The following is a 20,954-nucleotide window of genomic DNA, read 5'->3' as shown; positions in this document are numbered from 1 at the left end:
CAAACGTCATGCATCAGCCCCTAAAAACTTCATGAGATTAAAAAAAGAAAACCCTCATGATTTTTAAGCCAAATAATAAATGTTGGGGTCTTTTTTGCCTTCTACTTTCTGAGCCTTTAGGCTGCCCTCATTTCACATTTTCAAGCTTTCTTTTGCCATCACGGGCACTAGAAAATTTTTGGTGTTTTTAAACGGAAGCTGAGATTCTTCTTATTTTATTATTGTTTGTATTACTGTAGTCATGGACAAGGACCCCACTGCACTTGGTGCTGTACGAACAAAAAGAGACAATCCTTGCCCCAAAGAGATTGCAAACTACGTAGCTGTGAATGTTGATTTCAGAAGCTGGGGCTTGAAATAAAAGCACCCAATATTGCAAGACTTGTGTTAAAATGCCAAGAGCTGGCAACACTGACCTGGACTGCCAGAGCGGGGGCAAGTGCGGGCAAGCCTGGGGCCAGAGCCCCTGGCCATCCAGGCTGGTGGCAGGCAATGCCTCCCAGAACTCTCAGCCTGGCAGGGAGGCAGGGCTCCCCACAGGGCTTGCCCCTGGAGCCCCACTTCCCGCAGGAACGGGCAGTGGCACCTGCTCTCCTCCTGCTAGGTGATCAGAGGGTGTATGGCCAACAGAGCCCCCAGACTCAGAAACTCCTCCCTGTGCAGCCCGGCTAGGCTCCGGGGCCAGGAATTGGTCCTCATGTCCTGCACCCCATGGTGCTGTTCTCAAACTCAAAGAAAGATCATCAAAATACAAGTTCATCCAGGGTGCCGGTTTCCCTAAGGCCGGACCTGGCGATCCTAAACTGGTGTAAAACAACCTATCTCCAGCTATGGAGCTATGATTATTTACACCAGATGACGATTGGCTCCAGCACTGTTAACATATGGTCAAATTAAAGTCTCTCTCTCTCTCTCTCACACACACACACACACACACACTTTAACTCAACCTGTTTAGTGCATTTTAAAGGTGATGTCCTTTGTCTACATTAGACTTTGAAACATGTTAGTTAGCATGTGTTAGCTAACACATGCTAACATCACACCTTTAATCTATATAAGGTCTGAGTTTCTTTTGAAAAGTCCAACCTGCTTTTTTTTAAAAAAGAACATTGTGAATGTTTTTTACTCCTTGCCCAAGACCTTTTATGGTAGATTTCAGACCAAGGCTATTTTGTCATATTCAAGTCACAGCACTAGTAATTTTTTCTTTGATTGTTTTTAAATGGACTGAGCCTAAACAATAGCTGAGCTACTAAAAGCTACTAAATTAAAATTTGCAGAACTGCTTTTCAGTAGAGTTTAATTGGAGGGGTTCTTTTGTTTCTGAACCTATCATATTTATGTACAGATTTTTTTAAAATTTGTCCCTGGGTTTCTTTCTTAGAAAAATCTCATGTTTAATTAACATAATTTCAGATAAAAGGAATGCAAGAAGAAAATTAAAAATGCATGAAGCTTCTGGAGTCATCTTGTTACTGTGATGTCCACATAGCTATGCCAGCATGAATTTTACAAAGCGAGTGGAAACAGAAATTCACTGAGGTTTGCCATGATGAAATGCCATTATATTTAGAAATTTGCTATATTAGAAATGTACATATGCATTTCTTCTTCTTGATCTGTCTCAGAATAAGATAAAGATCAAACATATAGGCTGCCCTGCAAAGCGTACGCATGCATGTTGAGAATGCTTTTGAAAACACATTTTGCTCTTTACTCCTTTAATGTTAAAATATGTAAAATCATCCCGAAAAAATAGTTCTTTTTGCATTCAGATTTGCAACAGAAGAAATTGCAAAAGCAAGTTCTAGGTAATATAGTCACAGAAATGTGCTGTATGGACTGTAACTTTCAAGAATAAGAGAGGTTTGATTCAGTCATTAAACACTATTTCTAGGATACTGTTTTCTTGGAAAATACAGGAAAAAAATCAAGAAAAAACCCCAGACAGTTTGTACAGAGGAAGGAGAAACGGTGATTGTATTTATAACCACAAGGAACAGAAATTGTCTTGCTTGAAATTGGAAGTTACCCCACCCGTCCTGTCTGCTTTGGTGACGAGAATGCTATGCTTTAGCTACAAGCCCTAAAAGTCAGAAGGTCTGGGTGTTTGACCAGATCTGGAAAAGTGATGAGTGCCTGCAGTTCCCATGTACTCAAGGGGGTTTGCAGGTGCTCAACACATCTTATGTCCACACGTCAAAAAGGAGGTTGACAAATTAAGAAGGGCTCAGAAAAGAGCTACATGAGTAAGTCGAGGCTTGCTTGGACGGGGGCTGTTCTGCTGTGCAGGCACACCGAAGACAAGTGGTGGCTTCTCCATTGAGGTTTTCATATCAAGAGCGGATGCCTTTCTGGAAGAGATGCTTTAGTCAAACATGTTATCGGGCTCAGTAGAGAAGAAACTGAGTGAAGTTCTGTGGCTTATTGTGAAGAAGCTGTCACAGTTCAGGGCAACAGCACCTGGATTTCACCTGCATAGTCCACAAGGGCAGCCACTCTAGGCTCCCAGTTCCTCAACCATCACCTCTCTTGGGCAGAGACCTGGATCTCTCTCCCTCCTGACTGGGGCTTTTCCAAGCTGCACAGTTCCCTGCCCTTACTGTGATATCCCCAACAAGCCAGATTGCCTGAAAGGCACTTTGCTTTCTCTCCAGAGTTTCTGAACCGCAGCGTAACTGCCTGCAGCTATCCATTACCACCCAGCTCTTTATAAGCAAGCACATTTAGCCTTCAAGTAAAAAACTTTACAGAGAAAACATACTAAAACCAACCAAAGAACCTACACGCATGCTAAAAACCTCACTCCAGCTACCACCTCAGACTGTGGTAGGTGCCAGTCCTTCAAAACCCACAACCGGGATTTCTTTGTGGTTACAAGTCCATAACTGTCTCAGACTCAGAACCAGAACACCTACTGGGCCGATCAAGCTGCTTCTTTATACAGCTCAGGCCTTTGATCACCAGTATTCTTCAACAGAGAGTCATCGGACATTCACCCTTTCCTCAGGGCATAGCTTCAGAAGGCTGGGATTTTGCATAACCAAAGAAGGGAATTTGCATTCACCTCTGTCACATTCTGGGGCACAATCCAGACCAGCGAGGGGTTGTGTCTCAGGCTGCCCTGTAACCCTGGGTGCCTTAAATGCTCGTCTGACACCAACAGCCAACAGACCAGCATGCAGTTCCCAGCATGCTTGTGTGTTAAACAGCTCCTCATCAAGACATCAGAACCCAAACTCGCAAACACGCACTGGCCTTTGAAGGCTCATGGATTCAGCCAAATTCCAGCACATCTTTTGAGAAAACCTTGCCTGGTCCTGGTCCAGGAACTGTGAAGTAGGAGACCTGAGAAGCCGTTATGGCCACATACCCACCACTACCATTAACACACTAGTATTGAAATGTGCCCTCTTCCTTCACTCCCGCCCCTGAGGTAACTGTGGGTCTCTGATGACTTGCAAAGAGAAAGGAAACTAGGGCACTCTTGTTGGGAAGTGCTAGCAGAGGCAGATAAACTCCATCACAAAGATTTCTTAAAATCCTACAATCCAGCCATGTACAGGGCCTCCTTCTCCTCTGCAATTGCAGCATCTAAAGCCCACCCTGTCAGATGTTTCTAGACTGTAATTCACTTTGTCAACCTGGTCTGCCTGTGTGACACCCTGGAAGCCAGCCTTGCACAGTGTGAGGGTCTGGTTTTATGGAAAATATATGGCTTATGGAAGCATGCTATTTGTAGCCAATTGCAACGAGCCCAAGGCAGAACACTCACCATTCCCCCCACTCACAAAATATGGAGCATTCGTGAACAAAGACACTCTAGAAGGACTGAAGGAAATCCAAGTAATCCCAGGTGCTATGCAGCTGTGATCCTCGTGGCTGGTGAAAGATGTCAAGGACCCCAGCTGATCGGCAGTCAACACCACCTTTGAAGAGGAAGACCTACCGTTCCCCTCAAAATCCTCAAGAAACCATTTCTGGACCCAGGAGGCTTTGCAAATCTTGGCGACTCTGTCAAGATTCCCATTTTTGCACCAGATAAAAACTAGCAAAGGTACTACCCACTCCAAACACAGCTACTGTACCCGGCCCCATCTAGTCAGGGGTTAAGCCCTGGACATGGCATGGTCATGTTGATAGAGAATGGATGGTCTAGTGACTGGCCCACTTGGCTGGGACTTGCGTGGCCAATGTCCAATTCCTTGCTCTACCACAAACTTTGTGTGTGACCTTGGGAAAGACGTTCAGGGCATGCAATAGCGTAAAGTAAGTACTGGGTGACAGGGGCCTTCTTTAACACACACCAGCTGCAGCGTCCATGCTGGCCAGTTGGTGCAACAAGATAATTGACAGCCTGCTGGTGCACATCGCTACATCCTCTCAACAAGCCCTTCATCACTCCGGGCATCAGCACCCATCTCTGCAATGGGCCTCGCAGCACGGCCCCACCTCCCAGTGGTGTGGTGAGGATAAAGGTGGGATGATAGGGGCCAGAAATGGGTGATCTCTTTCTGTTCATAGCCGGGGGAGGACACCCATACTGACCTGTAGCATCTGATACCATTGGCTATAGCGTATCATTGTCTCACCTCAGGGAAGCAGCAGAGGTTGAAAGGAAAGCTCAGAAATGACTCCAGCACTTCAGAGCACTCCCCTGTGGAGTCTCACAAGGAACAAACCCTCTCCCCCATCCTTTTTAGCATATACACAAAGCAGCTGGGGAAATTATGAGGTGCCAAGGTCTGAGAGAGCAGCGATGTGCAGAGAACACCCAGCTCTCCATCTCTGATGGAAACAGCTCCATCTCCCAGCTATCCCGCTGGCTGAGATCAGCTTTTGGAAGAAAGGCAGCTGCTGCAGCTGGACCTGGCTAGGATCATGATACCAGGGGATGCCTGATCTGCTCAGCCTTTGCACTCAGCACGCCACGTTGTCCCATCTCCAGGACACCTGGTGTGTTAGGGAGCTCTGCCCCTCAGCCTTCTCACCACGGACTCTCCTCACAGGATCAGAGGTAGGCTGTAGCAGCCCCCTTTCTCCTGCTCTGGCCCAGTCCCTCTCCACGAACCACAGGGTCCCATTCTCCACCATCGGGTGATTTTACTCCTCTATTGAACATGGGTCTTACAGCGATTATTTGTTCCCCCTTACCTCCCCCAGTCTTCAAAGTAATCTTTATCTCCCTCTTTCCTGTACCTGCCCCAGTCCATCACTACCCTTCTTCTCCGCTATCTATTCATTCTCTGCCACCACCTCCCTTCTTCTTCCCTCCATCTAACCTCTCCCACAATATCTATTTGCCTTTAAAAAAAGTAGTGTATAAACCGGTTTTTAAAATCCACTATCAGTATAGAACCCTCTATATCTTGTAATCTATGTGAGTAACCTCATGTTTGCTTTTATTGGACTCTCTGACCATTGTCCTCCCACCCTCCTAATGTTTGTCCAACACTCTTGTGAATATTGTTTTTAAGCAGGGGCTCGTATCATACTATATGTATCTGCACAGTGCCTAGCACCAGGGGTCAAGCAGGGAGGTCCTGGATGTGGGCTGGAGAAGGGTGGTGTCAGTGAGCTAGCTCTGACCCATAGTAAGAGGAGGAGATGTGACATAATATGGATTGATCCAATTTCCCCCCCCCTCCAACCCCCACAAAAAAATGTTACCTCAAAAAAGTCCAAAACCTCTGGAATAATAATGATCAATAGGGAGTAGAAATGAGTCTGACACTAATAGCAAATGGACAGTTAAGGACATACCATCACCTTCTTTCCATCCATGGGGAACAGCTAACCACAGACACACTCATTCTCATCAGCTGATTTTTGTTAAAAAAGTATGGACAACTTTAAAGAAATGTGTCTGAATTCAAAATGTTCCTTAAAACATACATTTAATAAAAACACAGGTATGCAAGCAAAGTCAGACATTGAACATCATTTGTCCAACATTTATATGCCGAACAAGAACCTAAATACAAAGATATTAGACACATTACAGACATATGGACTCAGACACAGAATAAAACTGCAGTTTCTGCAAGAGAATACAACTTCCGTTTCCCCCCCAAACAAGTGTTAAAAAGCATTAATCACAGAAGTCATCAAATTCATCTGCATAGGTATTGTGGGTTTGTGGACGCAAAGCAGCTTCAATTTCTGAGTTGCTGTCATCAGACTCACCCCAGAAAGCTAGGAGGAAAAGATCAAAGCAAATAATAAATAAAACTGTTTCTATAGTTTATGCAACCACATATCTATATTATACATATAGTTTAGTGAGTTTTCACACAGCAAATTAGAATTAGGACAGATAACAGCTGGCCGGAAGCACTACCTAACTCTTAAGAAAATAAGAGCTGTCATACTGGGTCAGAGTATGGTTCATCTTCCCCAGTATCCTGTCTCCGATAGTGGCTTGCACCAGTGTGTACATACCAGGGCAATTTTGGAGTGATCCACCCATCTCCCACTCCCAGCTTCTAGTAGTCTGAGGTTTAGAGCCACCTCAAGCATAGGGTTGTATCCCTGACCATCTTGGCTAATAACCATTGATGAAACTAACCTCCAGGAACGTATCTAATTCTTTTTTGAACTCAGTTATACTTTTGGTCTTCAAAACATCCCATGGCAATAAGTTTTATAGTCAGTTGTACTTCTCTTGTTTATATAAAGCCGGCTGCATTTAATTTCATCAAGTGACCTCTGGTTTTTATATTGTGTGAAAGGGTAAACAACACTTTCCTATTTACTTTTTCCACACCATTAATGATTTTATAGACCTCTATCTTCCCCTCCCCAATCATCTCTTTTCTAAGCTAACCAGCACATATCTTTTTAGTCTATCCTCGAATGGAAGCCATTTCATGTCCTTGATCATCTTTGTTGCCCTTCTCTGAACCTTTTCTAGTTCCACTGTATCCTTTTTGAGATGGGGCAACCAGAACTGGACACAGTATTCAAGGTAGGGGCACACTATGGATTTATATAGTGCCATTATGATATTTTCTGTCTTATTTTCTTTCCCATTCTTAACCATTCCTAACACACTATTAGACTTTTTGATTGCTTCTGGGTATTGAGTGGAAGTTTTCAGAGAACTATCTATGGTGACTCCAAGATCGCCTTCTTGGGTGGTAACAGCTAATTTAGAACCCATCACTGTATTATGCTCATTGTGTATGTATAGTTGGTATTATTATACTCTTAGGTATGAATTTCCATCATACTGTGCAGCTTACAAGGCTTGTTATCTGTTAATTGGAATGTTGTGCACAAATAAAGCACACTGATTTAAAAGTCCTACTTCATTGTTTCTCAAGGTAGTTTGATAGAACATTTCCACTCAAAGCAATTTACTTGACCATCTGTTGTCTGATTGAATAGGAGCTTTGTCTGTTATACTCCACTTTCTCCATCTACTCGACCCTGAAGTGAAGTTACAATCACACTGACATCATAGAGCTGGCATAGAAATGGCAGTGATGTCACAAATAAAGTATCACAATGTTGCTGCCGGATCAAATAGGAATGTACAGGAGAAACAATTTAAAAACACAGGTGATTTTGGTAATTAGCAAGTGTAGCGAGAAATTTATGTAAAATAATAGAGAGAGGTGCATTTTAATTTAGAAGTGTTTGAAAGCTTCCCTGGGCATGAAATTCACTCATTTCAGAACTGAGGGGGAAAGCATGATTATTACTGCAAATTTAAAATGTGAAAAAAATACAATGCACTTGAAGGAGAAACTCTGACAAAGACTTAGTTCGATTCTTTGTTTAATAATTTTAACTCATTTTTCAAAATAACCCCTTAATAACAAATGCCATTTAATAGTCTTTTTTTCCCCTAACACATGTCCATACTGGCATGTTATAGGAGGCTTGCTCATGAATGCTGGACTGGCTGCAGGTGCGAATGTTTTTACTAGAAAAAGAGCATTGAAGTGTTTGGTTTTTAAAACTATGCACATGAAAGCGACATGGACTTTATAAAAAGCTAGGAGAAGATGAAGGGGAATTTTGGACCCCACTGACTTTGGCAGTATCTTAACGCAGGGTTAAAAGCTCCCCTGCACTTAAAAGCAGAACCCAGCTGGGGGATGAGAAGCATGGAAATGAGACCGCCACCTCCACGGCACGTTCCTCCTCCTCTCCCTAAGTGTATGGAAGCCCCTCTGCAGGAGTCCCAGGGGAGTTCATCCAGGCTCCACCAGGTCTTTCCCCTTCCAAACTTGTGGGAGAAAGTGGCACAAGCTAGCAGAGACTGACCGTGCAGTAACTCCTACAGCCTGACCTCTGCCTTATGCCTTATCTCCCCGTGGTCTTCTGGTGGCAGCTGCTTGATAGCAGCCAGACTGTCCCAGGGCAATGGGAGCAGGGAAAAGACAGCAGCACAGAGGAAAATGGCTCCACATACTTTTATTTGAACTCATTCATTCTATTAAAAGAGGCCACAGTGCTCTTAGTGTTTGGGCAATAATTAAACACACAAACCATCTGATGCCCACAATTCCAGCAGGCTATTTCCTTCATCATATATCTCCAACTCCATTTAGGGATCTGAAGCTTCATCTCGTGAACTGGGTGTGCCACAATGGGGAGAGGGGGAATCACCCAGCTTCTCCAGCCTCCAGACAGAATAAATGCAAAGAAACTCCACCAACTGGAACCTGTGGCCCTTTCCACTCCATTGCGTAGGGGTCGCCAGCCTTCAGTGCACTTCAAAACAAGATTTGTCCGCAGCATCTCCCATTACAGCACAGCTTGCCCACCTCCAAAATGTTGTTAGGGACAAGAGATCCATTAAAGGTGGATCCCAGGCACAAAATACTTGGGTCCCAAAGCTCATTTCATTTACATTAGGGCAAATTGGGGTAACTCCATCTAAACCGATGGAGTTATGTTGGTGTAAAACTGACATTAGATGAGAATAAGGCACTCCCCCTGCCTTTCTAGAAGGAGAATAAGGCACTCGCTGCCTTTCTAGAAAAAGGAAGCTCACCTGCATGTGCAAAAATGCACCACTGCAAACATACATTTGTGCATACAGATATCATGACTATGGAAACAGCTAAACACATCGCTGGCAATTCTACATGCCATAAAATCTGATTTACATATTCAGTTGTGAGTTGGCACTGGAAATTGATTATTTTTCTTTGTTGTTGAAGTGTAACCCTTGAGACAGACTAAGCAGTACAAAGTCTGGGATCTTGCTAATCCTGAACTTGGTTCCGGGACAGGGACATTTTCCACTTGGGAATACTCAATGGAGTCTTAGATTTCATCCAAAACAGCCCTGCTGCCAGAAGCTGGGAGCAGTCCAGATCTGTTCAGGTAAAGGACAGCACAGGATGACTAATGGTGTGTTTCACATCCACAAACAAGGAACATACCTCCTAGAACACCATTTAGTCTTTGTGGCCATTCAATCCCAGGATCTTATAAAGCTTCCATGGACCAAGAGTTATAAAGGCCCTTTTTATTTCTGTAGTTCCTTAAGAGTTAATGTCTTCAGATCTATTTTGTAAATTGCCAACGCCCTTATTGCAAGAGGCTTAGAATATGTATTAGATCAAAAGCACAACAACAAAAAAGACAACAGATTGAGGTCGGTGTAGGAAAGTATTGGGGAAACATCAGTAGAGACAAGAAAAGGAGGCTAAGTTTGTCTGTGAAGAACAAATCACTTGAACAGACTAATTTGCTACGTCTCATGGGGGCTTACCTAGATTTTTTGTTTGTTTCATTCATGGATTGATTTTCATTATTTTCAATGCTATGCTCCATGGATCATGATTGAAAGGCTCTGCAGAAAAATGGTATTACATAGAGGGACTGGAAGGAAGAGGGTGGTTGAATGGCACACAAGTAGAGGGGAGACTGTTCATGGAAGAAGGCACAAATAGGGGAGTGGGAGAAGGACGTAAGGGGAGCCACTAGACAAGAGGCTTGAGTGGAGCAAGTGGAATGCTGGTAGAGGTGATAGCAGGGACATTAAACAGGAGCAAGAAATGATCCAACACTTTGAAAGGTAAGAGCCACTAGCTTAAATTTGATGCTGTAGGTGAGTGGATCAGGTCCCTAAGTCATGCATACCATATAGCTCTGCTCTTAGCTCCCTGTTATGCAGCAAGAGTATCTGATGAGGGACAGAGGAATTGCCATCTAGATCAGATCTGTGGTCTACCTAGCTCAGCATACTGTCTCTGACAATGGCCAGCACTAGATACTTCATAGGAAGATGAAAAAAACCATTGTCAGATTTGGGGTGATCTGCCCTATACATTACATCGCCTCCTAATGCCTAGTAGTTAGTGATTGACGTATGCCCTGATGCATGAGGTTTAATGCCCTTTCCAAATTTGTTACCATTAATTTTTATAACTCAGGACATTCCTGTTATCCATATAAATGTCCAGTCTTTTCTAAATCTTGCCAAGTTTTTGGCTTCAGTCACTTCCTGTGGCAAGGAGTTCCACAGCTTAATTATGCATTATGTTAAAAAGTATTTCTTTGTTTTGAATTTACCACCTTTCAATTTTATTGGATGTCCCCTGGTTCCTATGTTACGAGACACGGAGGACAGAAGCTCCTGATCTACCTTCTCAATATTATTCATCATTTTATAGAGTTTTATCATGTCCCCTCTTATTCATGGTGGAAACTTATTACGCTGGCTTGCATATACAATATAAATCACATTGAGAAAGACATTTCTAGATAGTGTAATATTTGTTTCTCACCTTTGGATTTTATAGTAGTTATTCTCCTTTTGCTTGTGTTGCTGTAAAACAAAATGAAATTTACATATTCAGAAGATGGTAAAACAGTATTAAAAGTTTAGGAGTCAAGTCCATGTTTCTATCAAAGTTAAGATAGTTAATTTTGTATGTTCTATAATTGCATCTCTATTTTTTTGATAAAAAACAAAAGAAAGGGTTCAACACATTTTAGACATTCAGGGCTAGATCCTCAACTGGGGTGAAGTGGAATAGCTTCACGAAATTAATGCTGATTTACCCAGTTGAGGATTTGGCCCTGAATGTCCTTGCTGTGCATGAAACCTTTATACCTTTTAAAATAGATGATAGTAATGAAAAAAGACACAATCAAACAAAAACAATCCCCACCAAATTTCCTTATTTCCATTGTTGCCAAAAATGTTCTTAGAACTTACACTGGGTTCCCATAGCATCTTCCATGTCCCTATGTAAATGTGCAGCCTTTCAGCCGCCTTTGATCTACCTTGATGCATATGCAGTTGCAATTCTGTTCTGTTAAATGACTGATCTTGTGTCTAGAGCATCACAGACCCTTTTGAATCTCTCAAACAAGCTGGAATCATTTTGATCTTTTGTGTGCAGCATGCGTATTGTGTTGGTGCTGTGAAATAATTACACAGGGGGCAATGATGTAGGAGAATTAACTGTTATATTAACAATCCTGTGGTAAGCACTAAAAAATAAAGCTTCTGCTGATTTTCATAAGGAAGACTGAATAGGAGATATTTGTGATATGGCTGTTCAAACTGGTGAAATAAAAACAAATGTCAATTTGCAATTTGAAGCCTTCACTGCTGTCGAAACAGGACTTATTCTTAAATCAATTAGGTCGAGATTTTATACACCTGTAGTATTCCATTAAAAAAAAAAGGAGTGAGACATCCTAAAGATAATGATTTAAAGCCAAAGGTTTGAAACAAATATCCTAATCACTGACGATCACAGGAATGTCAATGAAAGAGATCCTGAATGTCAAAACATTTTTACAAAATCTCTGAATGCTCCTTAAAGAAAATGTTCTGTCTATTTTACATGTTTCTCTGTATAATTACAAAGGCTGACACTGCAACTTCTCACTCAAGCATGTAATCACACTGGTGAGTAAGGGCTCGAGGATAAGGGCTATCGTTACTAAGATCTCATAATTAACAACTGAAAAGATAAACTTAACAGAACGCAAGAAGGTAGTTTCATTACACTACAACTATAACATGTTTTAACCTATTACACAATATATTTCTTTTAATTAAAAGGGTATTTTATATTTCTGTTGAACTTGGGCAAAAATTCTAGAAGGTCTATAATATGCTAACTATCCTTACTAAAAATGTCACAGTTAAATTCAACCAAAATATTACACTGAAGTGTTAACATTCATGTATGTTGAATATTTGACATTTTAAAAACTATTTAGCTACTGAACTGTTGATACAGCTTGTTGAAGCAAATTATTTTAATCTATTAATCTTACAGCATCAATCTTACATTTTATACTATTCAAACTGAATCCATTTCAGACCCTTATTCATGAATTTAAAATTCCTACACTATTATATTACATCATATTACACAAAGCAACAATACCACATTTTGCCCGTAAGGTGAGGTTCATCAGACATTCAGCTTTACTACCTCAGCTACAGTTCAACAAAGCACTAATGCTACTGCCCATCCCTACACATTCAGCAGTGAACTTAAAGGATGTGCCTAACTTTAAGCACACGCTCATGTCCATTTTACTTTAAGGGGTCTTGCATGCGTTGCTGAAAAGGGGTGCTGAGTCTGGGACTGAGGGTTCAGTCCTGAAAGGTGCTGACTTTAGTTTAGGAGTTGACAGTCTTCAGCATATCTCAGGAGGCACTCATTACCTTACAGATTCAGGCTACAGAAATGTATTTCAGGAGATGTTGTTCTGGTTGCAGCATCATTTTCCCCTGGGAAAGAATCGGTTGCCACTTGTTGCTGAGCTGCTTTTGAGAATGAGGTGACTTCTGTGACAGACTGTACCAGAACCATTTTATCTTTCACGTATCTTAGCAAAGCAAAATCATCAGTTGATAGCCACTGTTTACCCTCAGTCTGGTTCTCTTCATCTTCCATTATCAGTAAATGAGGATTTATTATTATTAAACCATGGTCAGGATGTCTCTGCACCTGGCTTTTTTGTCTGACTCAGCCCCAAATAAATATAAAACAGAGCTGATCATCTGGGCTCAGATCCTTGAGGATGCTTGAGGATCACGCTGCCCAGCTCGGTAGTCTGGGCAGAAAGGTGGCCTTTACTGTCACCTAATTTCTGGGCTAGCTGGGTATCAATGGCCCCTTGCAGAACTTAAAGCAGCATGAAGCCAGCTTTCCGTTATGCTGGCTGCCAATGGCCTCGAGGGTCTGATATGGTAGCCATGGATCCTCAAGGCTATAGGAAAACCATGATCACAGGACCTTGGCCCCATCATGCCTCTCTATGGTGGCAGAAGAGAGAGGAATAGTGTTGGAGCTACTCACATGATTCTAAGCAACCAAAGGGTATTCCTCCACTGGGATGATTCTCACATGGCTGGTTATACCTACTTTAGGGACCAGAACCCAGCTGCAATATAGTACAGAGCAGCAGCCAGCAAACCAAGATCTTGGCTTTGATGGGGTAGAACGAAGAAGGATGGACAGCAAGGGACACTGCTACTGAAATGGGCATCAGAAAAGGTTTGGTAGAATTCAGTGGCAAATTTGGAAAGTCTTATGTGAAAGCACTGCATGTAGAGAAATGCTGGGGTATCACAAAAAAAAATGGAAATGGGAGACCAGAAGATGGACAACTGAGAACTACTGACTCTTCTGATTTCAGACTTGGAAAAAGGTAACATGTGACAAGTCTCATTTCCTAAACAGCATCCTGAAATGAAATGTTATTCAATGCAGATAAAAAGATACAAAAGCTCTCTGTATTCCAGAATGTTTATAGTCTGATTCAGCAAATATAATTATGGCACTCATCATCCATACAGTATGCATATCATAATCATCCAAAAATGCTAGGGAAGAATTGTAAGAGTCTATAAAGGAGATGGGTTGAGGCAAATTGTATTGCCTCAACCCATCTTCTTTACAGACTCTCAATTATTTCACATTAACTTCAAAATGCCATTTTTTTCATCTATTTTTCTCTAGAGCAAATTTAAACTGATAAAACAAGGACCTATGCAGAAGATGCCCAGAAAACAAAAAGAAAGTGAAAAGTTCCCAAAGAAGAATATTTTTTCCCCATAAAGAAAATTTCTATAGAGTTGGTCTAGATTCCCTTTGGTACATACTAAAAGAGTGAATCAAGTCAAAGGAATGTCAGTGAAAAACAGAAAAATTTCTTTTATTTCTGTGCTGGATACATCTCTGCCAGAGAACTTGTTGAACCCTTATACTGTATGTCAAGTGAAAACAAAAAAGATGTTCCATCAAACAAAATAAATAAAACCAAAAAGGACCTAGTTACATAAACACTGATATTCCATAAAAATATGTCTGGAAGTAGATTGGGTAATCTTGTAAAAGAGCTTGAAGTCTATGTGAATCTATCCTGCAAGAGCATTGTTGAGATACAATACCATGCGGTAGACAAATAGAATTGTTTCTTTTTCACAAGGCAGTTCTTAGTAACCCTCAGAATGTGAGATAGCAGGTATAGAATTTCTCCCCAACAATGAGTTTGAAGAAGTTGTGTCCTTCTCCAAAATTACTTATTTTTTAAAAATGTCTAAAAAGGCTTATCATTGATAAAATGCAAGCCTGACTACTTAATACCAATCTCTACATTGTGACAAAATATCTCTATTCAGTATATTCCTGGGTGGTCAGACATTTTTTACGTGAATTAGAATAAAAACCTGCTTCCACTTGAGCTATTATTTTCTGCTGATAAATAGCTAGTTCAAAATAGGTGCAGCTAATGAAGATATTTTTCTGTACTTTTAATAAACATGAAAAAGAACAGTAGGCTTACTATGTGATCATTTCTGAAGAAAAACTGGACAAATGTACTTAAGGAAGATAAATGAAAACTTAAACAGAGAGAATTAGGACATGAATTTTGCTTCTATTAACTGCACCCAACAATAATTTAATTAATAATAGAACTGAAGACTACATTAAAACTAAGGCTTCTAAGTGCAATCATATTTGAATTATGACATAAAGATCTAAGACAAGACAACATACGTTTAAAACCACACTCTCTCTCTAGTCATCAAGCTGACAGTCGATGGCAGAACATTTTACCCTCACACACTACATCTGTAAGAACTGATGCACAAAAGGTAAAATTCACACAGGTGCAGACGGTCCATACAAGACCTGCTGTACCATTTAAACCCATGGGGGGGGGGAGGGGAGGCTGTGTAAGGGGAACATGTGAAGTGGGTGCAGAGAAGGTGTCCAGGTTCCATGTACAGTAAAGGGAATCTCTCTGCCAGTCCTCAATAGGCCTGCATCATGGGGGAAAAGATGGCATAGGGGCCATGGGCCACCAAATCTGCATTAGGGTATAACTGACTCAAACTCTCTACACAAAAGACTCAGCAGGACTGGGGTGGCTATTCCACACCATAGGCTGGAACAGAGGCTGCTGAAAAGCTGTGAGTTTAGGGGATGTGGGAATTTCTCCCTTTCTACCACCACTTAGTTCCACGCACAATGCTCATGTAGTCTAGCTTTGTGACAGGAGGGATGAATTGTCACCCAGTGCATCCTGTTTCCTTTGCTAGCTGCAAAACCACAAAATATAAAATCACGTATGAAAAAAGTCTCAGTAACTTTACAGAACTGGTATCAACTTGCTTTTTATAGAAGTTTAATGAAATATCTTTTAAAGCATGGTCCTGACTAGTCGACATGAGATGCTAATGATATATATAGTTACGATTTAGAAATCACGCATTGCAGCAAGTTTTGCATGTGTCATACTTACACTACAATTACACTACATTACAATTACAGAAAAATAGCCCTGAAATCAGTTATTTATAAAATGTTTACTTCTTTGCAAAGAGCTTGGAAGATTAAAAGCATTATAAAATTATGCTAAAATAAATCAAAAATCAAAGATCTTATTTAGCCATTCATTCTTTCATGTATCCCGATGAATAACTGTAAATATAATAAATAATGTAAAATAAATATCCTCAAGTCCTGTTACTTTCAAGGTTTTGGATCATTATTCAAGTCACTGTAAACTTTCTAGAAAATATATACACTTAATAATCACATACCTAAACTTTGTAGCATCTCCTTAGAACTTCAAGCAAAGCAGAGAATTTTCTTATGAATCAAATAAAAATTGACAAGAACCAAAGCAAACTGAAGCGAAGGGCTTCAAAATAGTATAAATTGTTATTCTGAAAAAGCAGGATGAAATTTGGAAGCTGTTTCAATTTAGCAAAGCCTGAGTGCCCCCCTATGGTCAAACTGATTACCTACAATACAATATACTGTGGCCTTTAAAGTTGCATAGTTACAACCTCATTATTAAATACTTCCTTATATAATAATTAAGAGGATGAATTGCAATTGGCAGATTTTTATTTACTTTGAATAAACACAAAATTAATAAAAATGCAGCTTTTGTTTGAGAAATAGCTTGTACAGAACATAATAGATTACTTCCAGAATACAATTTAATTACAATTAAAAATACTTTGTACAGTGTTTATATGTTGGCAAATTAAAAATCTTATTTGGTTACCTTAGTCTACAATTTATCTTTAATCTTCAGATAATTCTGAAATGTGACAAAGCAGACAAGCCTAAGAAAAATAAACTGCCCGTATCAAAATACAGAATTATCCAGAATGCTAGTGACCTCCACTGGCTGATTCTATTGCTACAGGACTAAAAATGCCACACACATCGTATTCTGCCCACAGTTTTAGAGAGATTCAGCCGTGACTTATGGTACCTTTTCTCCCAAGTAATTATATTACTTAACACAGTCTTTTCTTTTGGCAAAATATTATACTCATCCAACTAAAGTTTCATCTCGGGCAGTTTAAACGTTCTCGGTAAAGTAAATGAACCCAGGGAAACTCAGTTTTATAGCTAAGGTAAAATAGGCCAATATTTGTGGGAGAAGAGGAAGGTATGGCATGCATCTCTGAACAAAGGGGAACAAGTGGTCTTTACTCAGAAAGCAGCTTCCTATTAAGACTCACTCCTTCGTACATTATGCCTTTCATCCCCACTCAACCACAAAATGATTTTGCTGTAGGAAATACAATAGCAGAAAAAGATTTACATTGAAAGAATCTTTAATAATAAACTGTTGCAGATCTGCCTACTTCCCCGTGATTTATAATACAATAAATATCGGATTCTATTAAGTCTCATGCACTGAAGACATTGCACTGAAAAACTGAATATGAAAGAACTCAATTCTTCCCATCTCCAGTACCATAATAGTGAAATGAGCATGTATAAATGTGCTAAGAGTATCTCTTTGCATCTTTTATAGCTTGTGTGTATTAATCTGTAAAGCTTATTAAGAAAGTCATTGCTATGCAAAGCAGCACCCAATCTCTTTCTCTTGCTTTTCAACAGAGTGCAGTGTTTAGCCAATAGGACTGGTCCTCTGCCCCTCATTCTGCATTCATAACATGCAACATTTGCACAATGTATCTCTCAAAGGCTACTGAATAGAAAGCCTTAATACTCATGTAAACAACTGCAAACCAATTACTTAATGAATCAGGCCCACACATAATGAGGTGCCAGACAAAGAGCTATAAATGCATTTTTGCGCCCAAGTCTCTGCTTTAAAGTAAAATCCCTCAGCTGTAGTTTGGGCTTAACTGGCACATCATAATTATTGTCTCTAGGACATCAGAGGAAGCCATTTTTTTTTTATTTAGGTCCAGCAGGGTCTTTTTCGAGGTCACTCATCAGCTCAGTGACAAGATAGAGCAAAGAAGAATTTTTAAAAAGTACCACAGCAGTACTACACTGTTATGTTTATTCTCAAGTACTGGGTTTCGAGACCACTTGTAAAAGCAATAAAGCACAAGAAGCGACTGCAGTAAGTGGACTCCTTAAATGTAAGCCTCTAAGAAATTTCACTGCATCCCGACCACAAACAAGTAACCACCTGAGCTCTCTATTTCCCATTCTTTCATACTTCTTTGGCTACTTTGAGCTTCCAAATATCTTTGTAAGACAGATGTCAAGGGTCCAGTAGCAAGTGTTGCTAATAGACTTTGTGTTGAAAAGGGCACATTATTTCTAAGTTATTCAGGAAACTAACTTTATAATAATACTTTAAAAAAACCCTTTTAAAAATATCTTAATCTAATGTAGTAGGAAGTGTTTGCTTCTCAGAAACCAAAGGCATGAAATTATAAGGCAAAGTAAATGGTTTCCAAAATCTGCCAAGTGTGCATATGAATTTGAAAAAGTAAAATTAAGGCTAAAGAATTGTACATGAATAGCATTTAAAGAAATGCTGAAATTTGCCCACACACATTACAAACCAGCACAGTAACATGCTAAACAAAGTAAAAATAACGCTTGAAAATATTTTTGCATAGTTCATTAAATTGTACATATTTTGTTAAAAGACCTAAAACCTGCATGTTTATAATCATCATTAAGGGCCCGATCCTTCTTTCAGTGAAGTCAATAGGACTTGAGTCTAACCAAATATATATATATATAGCTCATTTTCACTTCATAATATTAGGTTTTATTTGCTTAGAGTATCATTCTCCCAAATAGAAATTAAGTTACAGTAAATGAAAGTTTAATCATATTAAAATGTAAGTTTTTATTTTAAACAAAAGCAAAATTTTACTTGGTAAATATTTTACACAAGTCTTAACTAGTTCACATTAATTAACTTTGTTGCATTGGAATAAAAGAAAATATTGTGACTTTTTAAATGAAATATAAATCAGCACAAAATAAGAAATTAAGATTTCTTGTAAAATTATATTGGAACTGTTTCCTATGACAATTAATGTCATCAATAAAAGTCTTTGTGAATATTACAAAGTACAAAAGGACAAAAACATGCTGTAAATGTAGACAGGACTAAATAGTTCATTAAAAGGCTTAAAAATATTTTATCAGCTATCATAAAAGGCAGTTTTCAGACAAGGACCCACATACTAGCAGAACCCACTTACTGTGATGTTTTAATAAGCATCCAGATAACAATCTAAAGCCAAGCTAAAATTTTATGAGATAGTTGTATTATATTCCACTTTCTACTGTTTCTTGACCACTAATTGACACTGCCACTGTTTGATTAGTATTTCATGCTGATGACAAATTCAAGGAACATCTAACATCACACTGCTCAAAAAATCAAAAGGAAGTGCTGCAATTTAACAAACCTAAAAAGATAAACTGCACCCTTAAGAAAAAGGCAAGGTCATTAATTAAATATACACAATCTGAAAGTAAAAGAGAAAAAAGTAACAAATACTCTAGCATCAAATACTTTTTAAAAAATAGAAAAATACGTAGGGAGCCACAGTTAGTTTACGTCTCAGCTACATCTGCAAGAAGAAACATGCCACTTTATTTCTTCAAGACTTTATGTTTTATGTCTGCCCTTTTCCTGACAAGTTCTATTGTCTGGTCTCTAAGTAGCCCTACTGAGAGCAGCTGTACACGCTAATTTGTGGTTCACTGAGATGTCAATTGAGTCTTAAAATGAGAAAACAACAGCTGCAAAACAATACCTGACTTTGGTACAAATATTTTCTAAGGTGTACTAAAGTTTAGGTTGTTATACTAGATAACCACAAATATGAACCTTAACCCTTGTTCAAGTCACAAACAAAATAAAATATATTCAGAGTTTTATTCATTTTCTAGTGGCAACATTTCTTGTTCTGCTAAAGCCATTCAGAAACGCAGTGCTTTAATGACTTTACCTTGACAAAGGACTTCTTCCTTCACTAGATGAAAAACTAGCTTCAGAACTGATTTTGTTGATTTTCTTGGTCTGGAAATGATTGCTACCAATATTCAAACCTGTGGTAAGTATAAACACCAAATGTAAACATTTAGCAAACACTTAATTAAACGACAGCCCACACAGTAACTTTTGATTTACAGAAATCAATGGAAACAGATATTATTAAAGCAACAGAGAACAAGAAGGCGGCATGGATTCTGAAATCAAATACTGAAATATATCATAAAATAACTGTTCATCATGCATTTTTCTTGTGATATTTTGGAAGAAAGCACAATCGAAGAACATCAAAGATATACCATTTTAAGGGTCTGTTTTTAAAACGTACAGTGATACAGGAACAGAATACACTAGCAAAACATGTCCCTGATATTATTTCTAATAAACTGGCCAATTTAATCTCCATTGCTTGGACAGGGGCACTGCCATGGGATAAGTTTACTTTATTTGTAAAACAAAACCAAAAAATCCCCATCTTGACCCACAACCTCAGCCCTTTTACATGTTCTCTTTAAAACCTGCCGATGCCATTCCATCATCAGCCAAAAGGGGCTGCACATCAGTCCTCCCCTTTGTCTGTGAAACAAGTAGCTGACTCACATAATTTTGTTCTGTTCCACTTGTTTTGACACCTGAGGTTTTTTTCTCATGACTTGGCAGAACTGACAATTGTACAACACACAATCTCCTTAGGACAGTCAGAAAGTTATCTGTAGAGATAACTGCAGATGATTTGTGAGTTTAACATTTTTGCATGTTTTAACTAATTTCAGAAAACCAGACTTTGGGGGAACTGAGACTCTGTTCCCATGGCTGTATTGCATCATATGTCAACTTAAGCAAAATCTCACTGTTATGTATATTTTTCCTCAAGTGTTCTGTTCTCTCTTTACCTGAAGGCTTGTTCGCTTGGTTCACCGGGTAGCGAGTACATTTCTACTTGCCTTCCTCTTACATTTGGATTATTTTCAGAGAGCTACAATTGTCTCTCTGTTGTACTATGTCATTCCTGCTCCCTTTCCAATACTATAAAATACTTAATGTTGTGACTTAAATATACAACAAATATGTATTTTAAGGTTCTTTTAACAGTTTTCTTTTTTCTACATACATCTTACCTCCCTTCTGTGCTGCAATGAATACAAATTGTATAACAATTTAGTTTCCAACTCATGAATCTAATCAGACCATTTCTTAAA

At 39.5% G+C, this 20,954-nt stretch overlaps 1 protein-coding gene across 3 annotated transcripts in view; it reads right to left on the bottom strand.

Annotated features, from left to right (window-relative positions):
- Positions 1-5,883: 5,883 nt before the first annotated feature.
- The window catches only part of KIZ (kizuna centrosomal protein), a 113,092-nt gene continuing 98,021 nt past the window's right edge, over positions 5,884-20,954 (bottom strand). For 2 of the 3 annotated variants that reach the window (XM_067532851.1, XM_067532852.1), the window contains 3 exons: positions 19,712-19,811; positions 10,755-10,795; positions 5,884-6,198 (listed from right to left, as the gene is read on the bottom strand). In XM_067532851.1, the coding sequence (XP_067388952.1) occupies positions 6,095-6,198; positions 10,755-10,795; positions 19,712-19,811 (245 nt within the window). In that variant the 3' untranslated portion in view covers positions 5,884-6,094. The remainder of the gene's footprint in view (positions 6,199-10,754; positions 10,796-19,711; positions 19,812-20,954) is intronic. The other variant, XM_067532853.1, reaches the window with a different exon arrangement.

The sequence above is a fragment of the Emydura macquarii genome, unplaced genomic scaffold (genome assembly GCF_026122565.2).
Source record: "Emydura macquarii macquarii isolate MOO-44397 ecotype Brisbane River unplaced genomic scaffold, CSIRO-AGI_Emac_v2 contig_3305, whole genome shotgun sequence".
Lineage (NCBI taxonomy): Eukaryota > Metazoa > Chordata > Testudines > Chelidae > Emydura > Emydura macquarii.
The sequence above is the reverse complement of the archived record's forward strand: the minus strand, read 5'-3'. Positions and strand labels throughout refer to the sequence as shown.